At 40.0% G+C, this 17,281-nt stretch overlaps 4 protein-coding genes across 4 annotated transcripts; 1 reads left to right on the forward strand and 3 right to left on the reverse strand.

Moving 5' to 3' along the window:
• Positions 1,603–4,281, reverse strand: LOC18769608. Its single transcript, XM_007202094.2, has 6 exons — positions 3,955–4,281; positions 3,793–3,856; positions 3,560–3,695; positions 3,127–3,454; positions 2,595–2,726; positions 1,603–2,509 (listed from the first exon to the last, which is right to left on the reverse strand). Exons 1-6 carry the CDS (start codon positions 4,049–4,051, stop codon positions 2,013–2,015), a joined length of 1,254 nt encoding a protein of 417 aa, XP_007202156.1. The 5' UTR covers positions 4,052–4,281; the 3' UTR covers positions 1,603–2,012.
• Positions 4,624–7,465, reverse strand: LOC18769235 (monosaccharide-sensing protein 2). Its single transcript, XM_007202947.2, has 5 exons — positions 7,387–7,465; positions 6,692–7,258; positions 5,658–6,598; positions 5,350–5,537; positions 4,624–5,205 (listed from the first exon to the last, which is right to left on the reverse strand). Exons 1-5 carry the CDS (start codon positions 7,463–7,465, stop codon positions 4,764–4,766), a joined length of 2,217 nt encoding a protein of 738 aa, XP_007203009.1. The 3' UTR covers positions 4,624–4,763.
• Positions 9,466–12,531, forward strand: LOC18770042 (histone-lysine N-methyltransferase, H3 lysine-9 specific SUVH1). Its single transcript, XM_007204183.2, has 2 exons — positions 9,466–9,773; positions 9,975–12,531. Exon 2 carries the CDS (start codon positions 10,197–10,199, stop codon positions 12,276–12,278), a length of 2,082 nt encoding a protein of 693 aa, XP_007204245.1. The 5' UTR covers positions 9,466–9,773; positions 9,975–10,196; the 3' UTR covers positions 12,279–12,531.
• LOC18771265 (monosaccharide-sensing protein 2) lies at positions 12,946–15,746 on the reverse strand. The gene is made up of 5 exons (XM_007204384.1): positions 15,668–15,746; positions 14,855–15,421; positions 13,766–14,712; positions 13,472–13,659; positions 12,946–13,393 (listed from the first exon to the last, which is right to left on the reverse strand). Exons 1-5 carry the CDS (start codon positions 15,744–15,746, stop codon positions 12,946–12,948), a joined length of 2,229 nt encoding a protein of 742 aa, XP_007204446.1.

Consider the following 17,281-nt stretch of genomic DNA (forward strand, 5'->3'; position numbering starts at 1 on the left):
CATAGATGCTGGAAGAAAAGAAGGGTTTGTGGCCTAACTTAAGAGATTGGTCAGCTGGTTGGTTGGGACTTTGAAGCACAACCATTGCTTGCTCTTGTTTGGGATTTTAATAGTTTTTTTTGTTGTTGAGCTTTTTTGAAGCACTCTTTGGGAACTTTGAGTGCTATTGACGCTAACATCTCAAAACCATCCATTGTTAAAAGGCAGAACCAACAGAATCATGACAAGGTTTAGTGTGTGTCTCTGTTTTATTGATGCTACTAGACTTTCCTCAAGCACAAGCATCTGGGTCAGAGTGCTTGGGGAAGAAAAGATACTCTTCAAACCCTTTTGATTTTGAGGCTAAACTTTAAGCTGGATTTCCACTACGTTTACCTGTTTCCCTATCTAGGCTTACAGATCTTAGAGTAAACAGAAGTCAATCTTCTCATTTAAAATAATAAAAAGTGGCAACTTGGTTTTATCTCTCTCCCCCACCCCACCTTCTGGTAGCTATCAAGTAAACTTAGGTATGTTTGGGATTGATTTTTTAAAAAGTGACGGTAATCTCAAACTAGCCCATATTGAAGATAATTGAGAAATGTATCAAGGACCCACATGCCATATAATTCAAAGTTATCGTTCGAGAACTAAGATATTTCGAGTCTAAAACGTGCTTTTAGATCACTGAAAACGTTTCTTTCAAAAGGATCTTACTTGGCAAATGGTATTAAAAAGCAATCGCCGATATTTCTTACTTATTTCCTTGTGGTATGGTAGTCACCATGATTAAAAGAGCACTAAGCTGAGCACAAATTTGTCCTATGTGATTATTATTATTATTATTATTATTATTATTATTATTATCAATTATTAATAAGGATCCGATCCGCCGCTCAAAGCCACTCTAGTCTTTCAAACCATGTTACACGGTTGATAATCAGTCAAAAGCCTAATATGAGGCAGCCCTTAAAATGCTACTCTTCTGCCCACTTTCCCCTACCACTCCCAAACTCCCGCCTAATAACAGCTTGACATCTCCTGCGCCCAAAACTCTCACACCTCCTTTCTGGTGGACAATAAATAAGAAAATGGAAGGGTCAAGTTTGGCAACTCTCTGGGTTTACAGCATCCTACCTTCTTGTTATCTCCAAGCAAACAATACCAACAATAACAATCCTAACAAACAATACAAAACTCTAGCCGATATGAGTTAAACCAGTTGGCCAAGATAGTGTCTCTGTCCCATACATTAGAGTAGTAGTTTAGAATATCGCTTTGTTAAAAAAAAAAAAAAAACCAATACAAAATTCTTAAAATTCTTATAGGTTAATCTTCCCCGAGTGTGGACATTTTTTATTTTCTTCAGGCAATTTGGGTTACTAACTTTTTGCAATAGGGCCTACCGTTAGCTTTATAAGATTCCATCTACATGTCCGTCAAAAGATGTCATTAGGAATAAAGTAACAATTAAATACTAGATGGGTGCTTTAGGTTTTAGAAATGTTCAAGAAGCTTTGTAAAGAAACACTTACCAACCAAAATATCTCACTGCTCCAATAGAAAACCTTAAAAAGCAATAGCTGCTCTTTCTGTGACTTATTCACGGTATCATGATCAAAAGAGCACTAAACCTTAGCATCAACTTGGCACTCATAGAAGTACGAATTGCAGCAATCACTAAAAATATCTAATTCATATTTTGGTTTACATATCAAAGTTTTGCACCATCACACCACAGCTAATTGTGCTCATACACAAATGTCACCCTCCCACATGTGAAGTACGACCTAACATTTTCAATGTTTGAATAAAAACACAAGTTGCTTACCACTAACACTATAAAGGATTGGGGACAGTTAAATGGGTATTGATTCTTCTGAATCACCATGTATTGACCCCACAAAGAAAAAAACAAAAAAGACTTCGGATTCTCCATGTGCAGCACAAGAGAAGAACATAGCAAACGAAGCACAAGATATTTCCAAAAAGCTCATCCACCTTTTTCTTTCCGTAATACGGATATCCCTTACTCAGCTGATACTTTCCACTTCATCATCACTGCTGCCCCTAAACATGGAGGCCATTTTCAAAGCCAGCTTTGCAGCCATTTCTCTTCTCTGAAAATCAGGCATCAATCTCAAGCTGTCGCGCATGTTCCCAATCTCAGACATCAACTGCTCCAAATCCTCAACTTCAAGAGGGGTATCCTCATCTAGTTCCTGGGCTTGGTCAAGTTCTGTGCCCTGGTCAGGCTCTTCCACATTGGACACCACTCCTTTGTTGATATCATCATGCAAAGCAGCTGTCGAGGTTGAGGTCTGTGGCTCCTCCTTATCACAAAGGGTTCCATTCTCTTGATTGCATTCTGGGAAAATATTATTTTGAGCAGCCAGTCCTCCCATACTTGAGGGTCCCGCAAAATCATTTGCAGAAACCCATCCTGTATACGTGTCTTCATGTGGTTCAGCTGAACCCGCAGATAGGATTTCATACTCAAATTCATAATCAGATTCTTCTTCTGACAGGTCTAGTAGAGAGAATTCAAACATTTAGCATTCTACTTAAAAGTACGTACAGGTTATAAACCAAATGGAAGTGGTATAATATAAAACCTTCTTCTCTTTCAGGTAACGATGGTTCAGCAATCTTATCGCCTGATTTCAGAATCATTCCAGGCCACATATGTGCAGAAAGAGCACCAAAGAGTCGTTCAACACCTTGTGAATCGCCATCAACTGACAAACCTGTGAAAACTTTTATCTCAGAACATACCCAAAAAAAGTATATGGTGTACAGTACAATCAAAATGTTCTTTTATTTGATTTCACTACTATTAATTTTCTCAAGGTAACCATTTTCCTTTCTAATATTGAAACTGACATGAGAACTCAAGGAATAATCACTGTATAATTTCTTACTGATATACATGATGAGAAAATCCTACTTCTCCCTAAACTGCTCTGTCATACAAAGACTCATTTCTCGTGGTACGTGACTTAGTGAACAGACCCTGTTCTGCACTTTGCTTAACTTGTTCTATCACAATCATTGAAACTTTATCAAACATAGGTTGCACTTCTTGTCAATCAAAAATAAAGGGTAAATATTGCTGAAAAATATAGTAAAAAAGAATGGGCGCCTTACATTTGTCAAAATCAACATTTGAAGCACAAGCTTCAATGTACTCAATGTTATGCTCAGTGCACCATTCCAAACATGACTGCCTAGCCTCCCATGATGGTTCGTCATCCCCCAGTAAACTACTTCCTTCAGTTTCGGAGATTCCATACTCAGTGAACCCTGGACCAGAATCAGCAAATGGATCTCCAAGCTTCAGCAGACGTCTTCTATATTCAGCATGAACTGGGTGACCTGGGACAAGATCCACCTTGTTCCCTATGCATAATAGTATATCAAATTTTTGAAGATCAGTTCGAGATACCCATTTCTGAAGTGCAGCAAGAGACGACAACTGCACATAATGTTAGCAAATCAATATAAGACTGCATCAACAAATCATACTAAAAAGCTAAATAGCTAAACAAAGTGAAAAAGAGTGAGTCGCAAGAGACCAAACCTCAGTGGTGTCAAAGACCAAGATCAAGGCTTGCAACTGGTCATACATTGGGAGGGTCTCAATGGAAAATTCATCATGAAGATGAGCCATCCATACGGAAACATCAGCTGTGTAGTACTTTGTAGAAATATTCCACCTATTTTTTTAAAATGAAAAATAAATTAATTGTAAAATTCACATTTCGAAAGAATTAAAAATGAATTCTTTGTTCCAAAGATGTAAAATTTACATACCCATTAACTACGAGCTGAGATGAAGAAGAATCAGAAGCATCATCAAAATCCAAAGCCAGTAATCCTAAGATCAACAAATCATGAATTTAATACCACTCATATTAGTAAAGGCGAGAGAGAGAGAGAGAGAGAGAGAGAGAGAGAGAGAGAGAGAGGGCTTACGAGAAAGCATAGTGCGCTTGCCGACGTTGGGGGAGCCGAGGAAGAAGATGCCAGGCCTCTTCTCCAGAGAGTCTCCTTCCTTCACTTGACCTTCCATTTCTTTGACTAATTTCAGATTCCGATAAGTTTCAGATCTAAAACCCTAATTCTACCTCAATTTGATGAGGACGAGGACGACGATACACTGAATTTTTCTCTGAACAGCGTTCCTATTGCTAGTGCTACGCGGCAGCATCATCCGCCTGGGCCCCGAGTTAAAACAGAAAACCGACTCTTTTCTTTTTTTGTTGGCCCGGACACATAATCTCATGCTTTTCCTTTTTCTTTTTTCTTTTTTTGGTTGAAAGTTGTTTATAGAAATTAGCAAGTTTGGGTGTCTTTTCTAATATTTTTCATGAGCTGAAAATGACAGAATAATACGAATTATAAACTTGTTGAATTAGTGTCACGCTTGAGTAATTCAATTTTGACAACATTTCTCTTTGTTTTTGCTTTCATTTTCCCATTTTGTGACTTCTTTTATGTTTTTAGGGATGTGTTAAGTTTTTCCTTAAATTTGCTATCATTTGAATCACACACAGTTTTTTTAGTTCTTGTTATAAGGGTTTTAATTGTAAAATATAGTTGCACTAAAAAAATTACATGTGACCCTATGACCTGAGAGGAGGATTGATTTTTGGTATCAAAATGCTTGTGCAGCAGCATTAAGAGAGGGATAATATCAAAGACAATTGATGAATACAAAATCTTTTCCACAAAAAGACTCAATTCTGCCCTCATAATTCCACTTGTGGACAATCCAATCAGTTCTAGTTGGAAGCATCAGCAGCTTGTTTCACACCAGCTGCAAAGAAGTCAGAGATGACTTCTAGAGGCATGCCCTTGGTCTCAGGCACCTTCAAGTAAACAAAAAACCAGGCAATTATGCACCCAGCAACATAGATTCCAAAGACACCAGCAAAGCCAATGGAGGAAAGCATCACAGGAAATGAATATGTGATGACGATGTCTCCAATCCAAAAAGTGAGGGCACAAATGGCAATGCAGAGGCCGCGGATGCGAGTAGGGAAGATCTCTGCGCAAAGAATGTTTGGGATCACCCCGAAAGCCATGACGAAGCAGCAGAGGTAGACCACAACACTAGCAGTGGAGATTGTTGCATTGAGAATACTGCCCAAGTTGACAATGTTAACAAACACCAGTAAAGCGAGGGACAATATCAGGATTGGTATTGTGGATAGCAGCAGTGGCCTACACATGAAGAAAGACAAAGGAAAGCTTCCTGTGTTCATATCGATTTCGGGTTCAGTGGCATGACTCAGATTCTAAAGTTGCAGTGTATTTGATAAGAAAATAGGTTGTCTAAAATTCAGTGGTATTAGAATGAGAGTTTACCTTCTGCCAGCTTTATCCATTAGCCACATGGAAGTAGCTATGCAAGGAAGCATTAAAAATGTTGTGATGGAACTTAAGAAGAGAGATGCAGAGGTTGAATTCATCCCTATATTAGACAGAAGAACTGCTACGCCTGCTTGCTCGTAAACCTGAGGAGTGTAGTAGAGAACCCCATTTATGCCAGCAACCTGCAGAGGTGAAAAGAAAAGGCATAAGAAGGCTGAAATACAAAGCAGCTGCCCATCAGGTCAAATTGAACAAGGAAAGCTCTTACCAAATCACTACTGCAACATAAGGTTAAATTTTACCTGCTGAAGAATTTGAAGTCCAATCCCAACAATCAATGCACGCTTGACTCCTGGTTCCAAAAGGTCTCCCCATTTTGGACCTTTAACAGCAGCGTCTGATGTAGGAACCATTTCTGGGCCAACAGCACGTAGACTTGTCGGATCCTTGGCAGAAACAGCAGGCTGGCTAACCAGAGCAGCATCTTGAATGAGTTCACTTTCTTGCCTTACACCAATTGAAACAACTGATGCAGGCTGAGATCCAAGTCCACTCTCCTGGTGCAAATAGACTCTTTCATATCCTCCTTCCTTCTTCCCATCTTCGTCCACCCGCTCGGAATACTTATAAGCCAGCTGCCAACCTCCACCTATATCCATACTACTGCCATTGCCTACTTCAGCCGCTTCAATATTACCTTGCATCAGGATGGTATTGCATCTCACACCTAAAACACTACCGCCAGACCTAGACGTGCTTACATCCTTGTCCATGCTCGTTGTTTGGCGTGAGATCAATGGACTTCTCAAAGTGTCATCACAATAAACCCGGGGTGTTTCAGATTCGTGGTCCTCACCATCCGTTTGGCTCTCCATGTCCCAGTGATCATTTTTGTTATGATACTCCCCTGCATTCAAAATACTGCCTAGATTTGGATAGTGCATGCTTCCCTTGCATCCTCTATCAGAGAGCTTCTCATGGACACTACCAAAGAGAGTGACAAGAGGATCCATAAGAGGGATGCTTTGGTTTGCCGCGCTGCCATGGTGAGATGTTAAACTCTGTCCAGTTACAGGTTTGGCTATATATGACAAGCTCTCTTCAGGACCATACAATCTCATTTGATCTTTCTCTTCAATTGTTGCCTGGTTATTGGCAAGCAAGTTGGCTGGACTTATAATGTACTCTTCCAATGTTGTCTCTCTGCCAATGCTAAGACCCTCAACTAGCAAAGTCAACTCACCTGTAGATCATAAAAGCCTCAGACTCAGAGTTAGCTCTAAAATATCAATTACATGAAGGAAATGGGAACAAAAAAGAAGACCAACTTAGGCACCTGAAACATCTTCCCTGCCATTAAGTCTTTGCAGAACTTGTTTGGCTTCGAGAATTCGACCCTTACTCACAAGCCACCTAGGGGATTCAGGCAGGTAAAACACCGCCAAAGAAAAATAAACTAGTGATGGAATGGAAACAACCCCTAGCATCAATCTCCAGCTTGGTGAATCCATCATTGACATTCCAAACACCATGCAGTAGGACAAGAACATCCCACCAGAACCAGTGAACTGTGGAAGGGTATTCAATGTTCCTCTTATATCTGGCGGTGCTATCTCAGATATATAGGCAGGAACAAGAGTAACAGCCAGACCAGTTCCAAATCCATCCAATAGCCTTGCGAAAAGTAAGACATAAACATTGGGAGACAACAACATTACCAGACCACTGATGAAGAAAAGAGCAGATGAAATGATTAGCATCGTACGCCGTCCTAGCCAGTCTGATGCCGGTCCAGAGAATGTTGTTATGAAAGTAGCTCCAATAAGGGATGTGGCTACAATTAGCCCCTCAAATGTTGGTTGACTTTCCAATTCAAATTCCTTTTTGATATAATGAACAGACCCTGCAACATTTTTGTGTAACAAAGCAGAATTATTAACATAACCCCTTTCTTATGCTTCTGAAAATTGAACATTGTGGCAGAGATAAATGAATTGATAAACACAGAAAACATAAATTTATGGTACTTGCCTGCAATGACTGAATTATCCCATCCTTGCAACAAATTCCCAACTGCTGCAGCAACCGCGACAAACACAGCTCCCCTCATTTTTTCTTCAGTGACCAAGTACTATTTTCAAAATCCAAAAGAGGATTCAGATCACAGTGCAAGAATTGCTGAACCTTTTCTTAGATTATGTATTAGTATGCACAAAGACTTAGATGGCGGTGCTGCGTTTCCCACTGGTGGTCACCAAATCTGCATAAAGATGGCAATAACATCATTGCTATATGAATAAAAAACAAGCCAAACAATAACTTTCAAAAAACAGATAGAAAACATAAGCATATCTTGATGGTGTTAATATTCATACACATTGAACTTCAAAGTATGAAACTTCGTGAAATATTCAAAAATGTCAAAACCAATATAACAGTAGACGGAGGAGATGAGTATAGAGACCTTCCAAAGCAGGCGCGGTAAACATGCAATGCAAATTTTATTACCAAAAGAAATGTCAATAAAACAAGTTGGATTCTCTGCGTTAAAATCTCTTTGTCGTTCATTGGTTGTTTTTTGAAATTGCAAAAGAGAAACTCTACCTGTTAGCATGGCTCTCGAAATGTGAAGAAGGTAAAGCCACACGTCAAATATAACCATGGCTGAGGAACTTGGTTTGCAGCAGATCTTGTGCTTCCCATTAGATTTTTGAATTTTGGAGGAGACAGACAAATGAATAAGAGTGACCACAACTTCTGATGGTTCTAGAAATATACAAACTTGGTATTGTTTTGATTTTGTGTTACAGTCTGGCTAGAGAAAATTACTTTATATTATTGTAACAATTATGTAATTAATTCTACCAAATAGGTAAGTGATATAGTCAACAGATATGAACAGATGAATATACATGAATTTAATATCTGGAAATTTAATCTAGCTTCCTTTTATATATATATATATAGTGGACCACTAATCAACGGTGCAATTACAGAAAGAAAAAGAAGAAAGCCTTTTACACCTTGCAGTGAGCTTAAGGTCATGAATTCAACGACAACGTATCATCCTAAGAATGTTCTCAACCTTCTGTAATTTATCTGGCACCCAACAAGCACCAAGATTTTTATTTTTTATTTTTTTTGTTGCTAGCGGAGCGGACCAAAAACCGAAACCCAAACAAAAACAAAGGAACAATGATGGCCCTAAAATCTTCAGCCCAACAGGCCCACAATAGAAGGGAGTCCGAAGTGAATACAACGACATAGAACAGAACTCAAAACAGCATCATCAATTTTCCTCTACGTAAGACAAAGAACAGAACTCAAAACAGCATCATCAATTTTCTTGACTGCTAAGTCAACCTCTCAGAAATATCTGCCTGCTTTGCACCCACAGAAAAGAACTCAGAGGTGAATTCAAGGGGCATGCGCTTTGTTTCCGGCACCTTCAAGAACACAAACACCCAAGAAATGGTGTGCAAGACCAATGGAGGTGAGTATGATAGGCAATGTGTAAGTGACAATGACGTCTCCAATCCAAAATGTGAGGGCACATATGGGGATGCAGAGGCCGCGAACGCAAGTGGGGAAGATCTCGGAGCAAAGAATGTTAGGAATTGGTCCAAAGCCCATGACAAAGCAGCAGAAGTAGACCACCACACTGATGGTGGAAATTGTTGCATTGACAACAGAACCCATATGGACAAGTTGTCCGAAACTTAATTCTAGGAGAGTCCCGGTCAGTACAGGCAGCGTCGTCAACAACAGTGACCTGCAATGGAGACAGAAGAGTATAAGATGAAGGGAAAAGTACAGGCTTTGATTAGTGGCACAAAGGGACAACTATACCTTCTGCCAGTGGTATCCAATAGTCTCATGGCAATGCCTATGGATGGAAGCATCATCAACAAGGTTGTTAGAGCACTTACGAGAATAGAGGCAGAGGTGGAGCTAAGGCCCAAATTTGATAAGAGAATTGCAACCCCTGCTTGCTCAAGAATCTGAGGAGTGTAATATAGAACCCCATTTATGCCAGAAAACTGCAAGGACAAAAAACAACCGAGCATTAGAGCACAGAGGAAGAACAAAAATTATCGAAAATTGAAACTATTTGTACCACACTTACTCCATAGCACTGAAGAATTTGCATTGCTACCCCGACAACTAAAAAAGTGATATTGGCTGCTAATCTTGTCAAAAAGATGGATTTTCATTAAATAAATAGCACCATGCCAGTCTAAAATGGGTTTTGCTCGGTTTTCAAGATGGGTCTTTTAGCACCAAAAATTGTAATTTGGCTTAAATAGACCCCACCACATGTGGCAAACACTGGACAGGAGCAAAACTCAGGTAGTGCGCTCTCTCCCTGAAAGTCTCGAACGGAGAAATACCCAGCGAGCAATGGAAAATGCAAAGAGGTAAGACTGGTTAGTTTTTTGCTTCTTTTCCTACCCCAAGTGTTCATGCATGTAGAAACTGCTGCTTGATTTTGATTTTTGTAACTAATATTTGATTACCATGTTTCTAGATTAGATCTGATTATGTTTAGATTTCAGCTTGAGTTCAAAGTATGAATCTTTTCAGTGATGTGTAGCGTCGTCTGCAATCTTGTCTTGCAGAGAAATATGCTTACAGCGAGAAATTTGATTTCTCTGAAAAAACGAAATTGGGGTTTAGAACAACCATCACAAGCACCCAGAAGTTTTTGTTTTGGTGGTGAAAAAGCACCCAGAAGTTGAAGAAAGAGAAAAAGTGGGGTTTTTTTGTTTTGGTTGTTTTGCACTTGTAGAAAAAGCGGAAAACTTTATTGTTGTGTTGCTTTGTAGAGAAAAGGGTTTGTAATGGAAGGAGGGTCAAGCCACAACTTCGTTCCTCCTTCAGCTGGTTTTGACAAGTCATGTGTTTTGGATGTCAAACCTCTGCGTAGTTTGATGCCAGTGTTTCCAGATGCGTCTCAGGCCCCTCCCTTTGCATGCATGCCTCCCTTCGGCCATACCCCCAAGGGATATTCTTCATTTTACCCATTTCATGTACCACAAGGCTCTCGAACCTCACCTAATCTCAATAGTGAGAATCCTTCCCCAATGAGGACGACGGGTCTCATGCCCGCTCCAATTCGGTCATACAGAGCCCCCGCCCCATCTGGGCCACTTGGAGAAAGAGGTTCATCAATGGGTGGGGCAGAAGATGAGGATGGGCATTTTGATGCTCATCCAGGTTCTAGTTCATCAAGAAAGAAGACTGTGAAAGTTAGTTCATCTCGAAAGAAGAACAAGAAAAGTAGAGATGGTGATTCATTAACAAACAATGGGTCGGGAGTGAACTTTGTTTCTGTTATGACTCCATTTCAACTAGAAGACGGTAACAGGGAGTTGGTTAACTATGTACTCATGAATTTTGATGCATTGCGGAGAAGGATCTGCCAAATCGAAGATGCCAGGGAATCGAAAAATGTGCTTGCACATTTGAAAGCTGGTAACATTGTGATGAGCAAAAAGATTCGAACAAACATGAGGAAGAGAATTGGGGTTGTGCCTGGAGTTGAGATTGGCGACATTTTCTATTTCCGAATGGAAATGTGTGCAGTTGGATTGCATGCTCCACCAATGGCTGGAATTGACTTCATGTCTGGGAAGGGTGATGCTGAAAAAGATCCATTGGCCTTAAGCATTGTTTCTTCAGGAGGCTATGATGATGACACAGAGGACAGTGATGTCTTGATATATAGTGGTCAGGGTGGGTATACCCATAACAATAAGCAGGTGACTGATCAGAAGCTTGAAAGGGGTAATCTTGCTCTTGAGAGGAGCTTGAATCATGGCAATGAAGTCCGAGTGATTCGTGGTGTGAAAGATGAGGTTATTTCAACAACAAAGGTCTATGTGTATGATGGCCTATATAAAGTCCACGAGTCATGGACAGAAAGGGGGAAATCTGGTTGCAATATATTCAAGTACAAGTTAGTGAGGGTGCCTGGGCAGCCTGGTGCTTTTGCAGTTTGGCAAACTATTCGTAAGTGGAAGGATGGTTTTTCGTCAAGGGCTGGACTTGTTCTTCAAGACCTCACTTCAGGGACTGAACCTATACCTGTGTGCCTTGTAAATGAGGTTGATAACGAGAAGGGGTTGGCTTCTTTCACGTATTTTCCTAAACTGAAATATTCTAAATCTTTCACTTCAATGCCGCCTTCTTTTGTCTGCAATTGCCACAATGCATGCCTCCCAGGTGATATGAATTGCTCTTGCATTCAGAAAAATGGAGGTTCTTTTCCTTATACTGGCAATGGGATCCTAGTCAGCCGGAAGCAATTGTTACATGAATGTGGTCCTACATGTCCATGCTCTCCCAACTGCAAAAACAGAGTATCCCAAACTGGTGTAAAATTGCGCTTGGAAGTGTTTAAGACAAAGGATAGGGGCTGGGGCCTCCGGTCGTGGGATTCTATTCGTGCTGGTACTTTTATTTGTGAGTATGCTGGTGAAGTTATTGATGAAGTGAAGTTAAAGCATAAAGTTGATGAAGGCGAAGATGATGAATATATTTTTGATACAGGCCGTAATTATGACTCGTTTAAGTGGAATTATGAACCAGGACTACTAGAAGAGGAGACTTCTAATGACATAAATGTGGATTATAACATCCCATATCGCCTAATCATAAGTGCCAAGAATGTTGGGAACGTAGCTCGGTTCATTAATCACAGTTGCTCACCAAATGTCTTTTGGCAACCGGTTCTATATGAACACAACAGTCAGTCTTGTCTTCATATTGCTTTTTTTGCCATCAGACACATTCCGCCCATGACAGAGTTGACATATGATTATGGCAATTCATGTTCCAATGAAGCTGACAATGACAATGGATCCCACCGGAAAAAGAAATGCTTATGTGGATCATCAAAATGCCGGGGTTATTTTGGTTGATTATGTAGGTTATAAAATAGACAGCCGGTGCCAAGAAACATGATCCTGGCTAGTAAGTATGTAACTTCACCATGTTTTAATGTTTTTGAACTTAGTGTTACTGTGATTTTGTTGTTGTTGATCTTTCAATCTGCGGTCAATGGTTAAGGTTCTAGAAACCGTTAATCATGGTGCCGACAAACATGATCCTGGTTATAAAGTTTGGAATCTCCATCATGTTTATATGGTTTTGAACTTTTATGTTGTTTGTTTATATGGTTTTATATGGTTCGGCGTTATATGCTTATTAGATTTTTCCTGAAATAAGACATTTGAAAGAGAACTAAATATTAGACCTAAAGCGAGAGGTTGCCATAAGTACAGTATGAGCACAGAAACTATAAGCAAATGGTTTGAATTCCCATTAGCCCTTTCTTGAGGACCAAGGATTACTTTCAGCTTCTACTAAAGCATCATATCTTTGCTCATCGTCCAGTTGTTTTCAAAAGATGACTAGCTAGAATCTCAGCGTCCAAAGATTATATATACAAAAACTGTCCAGATCAACGTGAATATAATAACAACACAGCAGGCACTGGTGTTCACTTAATTTAGTGTTATTGTGCCTCCTTTCCTCTACCTAAGACAAAGAACATAACTCAAAACAGCATCATCAATCCCTTGACTGCTAAGTCAAACTTTCAGCAATGTCTGCCTGCTTTGCACCCACAGAAAAGAACTCAGAGATGACTTCTAGGGGCATTCCCTTTGTTTCCGGCACCTTTAAGAACACAAACACCCAAGAAATCGTGCACACAACAGCATATATGGCAAAGACACCAGCAAGACCAATGGAGGTGAGCATGATAGGTAATGTGTAAGTGACAATGATGTCTCCAATCCAAAATGTTAGCGCACATATGGCGATGCAGAGGCCGCGAACGCGAGTGGGGAAGATTTCGGAGCAAAGAATGTTAGGAATTGGTCCAAAGCCCATGACAAAGCAGCAGAAGTAGACCACCACACTGATGGTGGAAATTGTTGCATTAACAACAGAACCCATATGGACAAGTTGTCCGAAAATTAGTACCAGGAGAGTCCCCGTCAGCACAGGTAGCGTCGTCAGCAACAGCGACCTACAACGAAGACAGAAGAGTATAAGATGAAGGGAAAAAGCTCAGGCTTTGCTTAGTGGAACAGTGGGACGGCGATACCTTCTGCCAGAGGTATCCATTAGTCTCATGGCAATGCCTATAGATGGAAGCATCAACAAGGTTGTGAGAGCACTTATGAGGATAGAGGCAGAAGTGGAACTAAGGCCCAAATTTGAAAAGAGAATTGCCACCCCTGCTTGCTCAAGAATCTGAGGAGTGTAATATAGAACCCCATTTATGCCAGAAAACTGCAAGGACCAAAAAACAACCAAGCATTAGAGCAGAGAGAACAAAAAATTTCTCATATAATCGAAACTATTTGTACCACATTTACTCGAAAACATGAATTAGTACCTGCTGAAGAATTTGAATTGTTACCCCAACAAACAATGCACGCTTGACTCCTGGTTCTAGAAGATCAGACCAACTGGATCCTTGAACAGTTTCTGGGGTGTCAACCTTTTCTTGTCCAAGATGCTGGCTCAGTTGGTTCTTTTTAGAAAGTACTGAAGGTTGGCTAACCAGAGCAGAAGCTTGAAAATATTCGCCGTCTTGAGGGACGTCAGGACCGCCAGCAACTGAAAGCATTGAGCCTCGCCGCGACTCAAGTGCACCCTCCTGATGCAAATAGACCCTTTGATACTCTCCTTCCTTTTTTCCATCCTTGCCAACTTTTTCAGAATACTTATAAGCCAACTGCCATCCTCCTCCGATGTCCATACTACTCGCAGCTTCACCTCCACCAGCCCCTGGCATGAGGCTGCTATTGCGCCTCATGCCGAAGAAGCTACTGGACTTTCTAGGCAGCATGTCATTTACCATACTGGCTGATTGTCGACCTTTGAGCAACGGCCTTCGCACATTGTCCTCAACATCATTCCCGGCTGCATTGCCATCTCCCTCCAAATCCCAATGCTCAAACTTATCCTGGCTTTCGGGTGGCGCCATGTTAAGAATGCTGCCCATGTTTGGCAAAGTAAGAAGGCTGCGCATGCTTCCTGTGTTTTCAGGATAAAGCTTCTCATGGACACTGCCAAATAGAGTTACAAGAGGATCCACATAAGGCACATTTGGATTCAACAAGCTTCCTTGCCGGGACACCAAGCCAAGATTGGCTTGTCCTGTGACAGATTTGGCAATCATTGAGGCCCTCCCCTCCTCCGGTCCATACAGCCTTATTTGGTCTTTCTCTGTAGTCATTTCGCGGCCATCGGGGCCCTCACTGGCTGGACCAATTATGTACTCTTCTAATGATGCTTCCCCTCCAACTCCAAGACCCTCAAACAACAAAGCCAACTCGCCTGCAAATCAGTAAAGCCTAACACATTCAGCATCCAAAAAATCGAAAAAAGTAAAAACAACCTCCCTATATTTTCGAACATAAGCCCAATATCAGCACGAAAAACAGAAGCTTTCATCAGCTAATGGCACTACTTTATGCACCTGAAACATCTTCCCTGCCGCGGAGTCTCTGCAGAACCTGCTTGGCCTCAGCCATCCTTCCTTTACTAACAAGCCACCTTGGAGACTCAGGCAGGTAAAACACAGTCAATGCAAAATAAAGTAAAGAAGGAATAGAAAGAACCCCAAGCATCAATCTCCAATTGGGTGCTTCCATCAATGACATACTAAACACCATGCAGTAAGACATAAACATCCCTCCAGAACCAGTAAACTGGGGGAGAGTATTTAGCAACCCTCTAATCTCAGGTGGGGCGGTTTCGGATATGTAGACTGGGACAAGAGTAACAGCCAGACCAATCCCAAACCCATCCAAAAGCCTTGCCAAAAGTAACACATAAACATTTGGAGCCCAAAGCATTACCAGACCGCTGAGAAAATATAGAACTGATGAGATTATCAGCATTGGACGCCTTCCTAGTGAATCTGATACTGGCCCTGAGAATGTTGTGATAACTGTGGCCCCAATCAGTGACATGGCCACAATTAGCCCTTCAATCGTTGGTTGAGTTTCCAACTTAAATTCCCTTTTGATGTAAAGAACAGCCCCTGCACATTGGTTTCTAATGTCACAGCCTCCATTACAAATACTAAATCATAAATACATGTGCCTGCCTACTTTGGTACATTCTTTTGGTAACAAGGAAAACTCCATGACTCGCTTTCTAAAGCTTTAAATTAAACACGAATACGTGCAATCACCGGCATATTTTAGTAGTGCCTCAAATAAGATCCCAAAGATTTATTATTTAAACTTTCCGAGATATATTGATTAAGGAGGATACATATACATACCTGCAATGGTTGCATTGTCCCATCCTTGCAACAAGTTTCCTATTGTAGCAGCAATGGCTACAAGAACAGATCCCCACATTGTTTTCTGCCACAATATTTGTAACCCAGAATTTAATTCAGCAAGAGGAACACAGAAACTCTTGTCCTTTGTAGCATCAACCTTGACAATACACACATAGATTAATTAGTGAGCCTAATTTCAATTAAACCAAATGCCAAAATATTTGCTTTGTTGAATGAAAGAATGTCGTTTATACCTTTCAAGAACAGAGAGAAAACATGAATTTGAAGTACATTATCTGATCTTGGAACCAAAAGATAAGTACATATTTGATGTCCAAGCAATCTAGTTTTGGGAAAATGCAACATGAAATGATGAGAGATCTGAGAAGAAGTGATGCAGCTAGTGGTTTTGGGCTTTAACAGGTCCAAAAACTTGTCCTGAAATTCCTAGTATGCCTCTTGAACCAACCACACAACATGTAGCCCTCTTCTTTCGCTTAAGTAGTGGGCAACTGTAACTACCTAATTTTTTCAATTCTCTCCTCTAATACCGGTGGTGTAAAAAGTGAAACAATCAATGAGAGCAAAAACTCAAAAATCAAAATCAAAATCAAAGGTTTAGAAATTAGAATCGATGGTCCAATTTGACATAAATTACTAGATTACCACAGAGGAAACAAGAAGAAGTTTATTTAACGTCAAAGCCTATTAGGGTGTCATGAAGTCCACAAATTTCCCAAATTTATAATCAAGTTGTAGACGCTTTGGTTTGGCTCGAAGGAATTTCGGTTTTTAAAATTGGAACCAATTCAATTTTGCTCAACGGAGTTTGAAATCAAGGAACGACTTGAAATATTAAGATTTCTTTTTCCTTTTCTTTTTTCTTATAAATCAAAATAATTATAAATAAAAAATAAAAAATTGTTGCAATTGTAACACTCTATTCCATATTGCAATAACCATGGCATTGGCCCCTTCTTGGGGTGTTTTCATGATTGAGAATAATCTATATCTCAATCTATTCCATATTCCGCAAGTTGCATGTCCATGACTTTGACTAGCCATAAATTTGAGTTTCTCCTCTAGCCTTGCTATCATATCAACGACATTCTGAATAAATTTTGCACGTGCAAGTCGTATATAACCTCATGCACGACGTGCATGTAAGAACCAACTTATATAACAACAGAACTCTCGTACGTACATGTTATGAAAGGGAAGCTATGTATAATGTATGTATACGGATTGAAATTTTTGCTCTCTCTCTCTCTCTCTATATATTGGACCTATATATTGTTGGATAAGAATAATGCAAAGCAGTAGTATAGAATTATTTACACCTACACTCCTTAAGGTTTGTTGTGTTTTTTCAAACTTTCTCAGGGTCTTAAAAATTACACGAACACTCCCTGAGGTTTTAGTTTGTTTCACAAAACCTATTTTCATTGATTATTTGTCTAAAAATTGATGATTTCATTGGATGAAAAATCATCAATCTTTGAATGAAAAATCAATGAAATTTAGTTTTGTGAAAACAATTTAAAACTTAATGGGATGTTCGTGTAATTTCTAAAATCCCAAAAAAAAATTTATAAAAAAGCCGAAAATCTC

This window comes from Prunus persica, chromosome G7 (genome assembly GCF_000346465.2).
Source record: "Prunus persica cultivar Lovell chromosome G7, Prunus_persica_NCBIv2, whole genome shotgun sequence".
Classification (NCBI taxonomy): Eukaryota; Viridiplantae; Streptophyta; class Magnoliopsida; order Rosales; family Rosaceae; genus Prunus; species Prunus persica.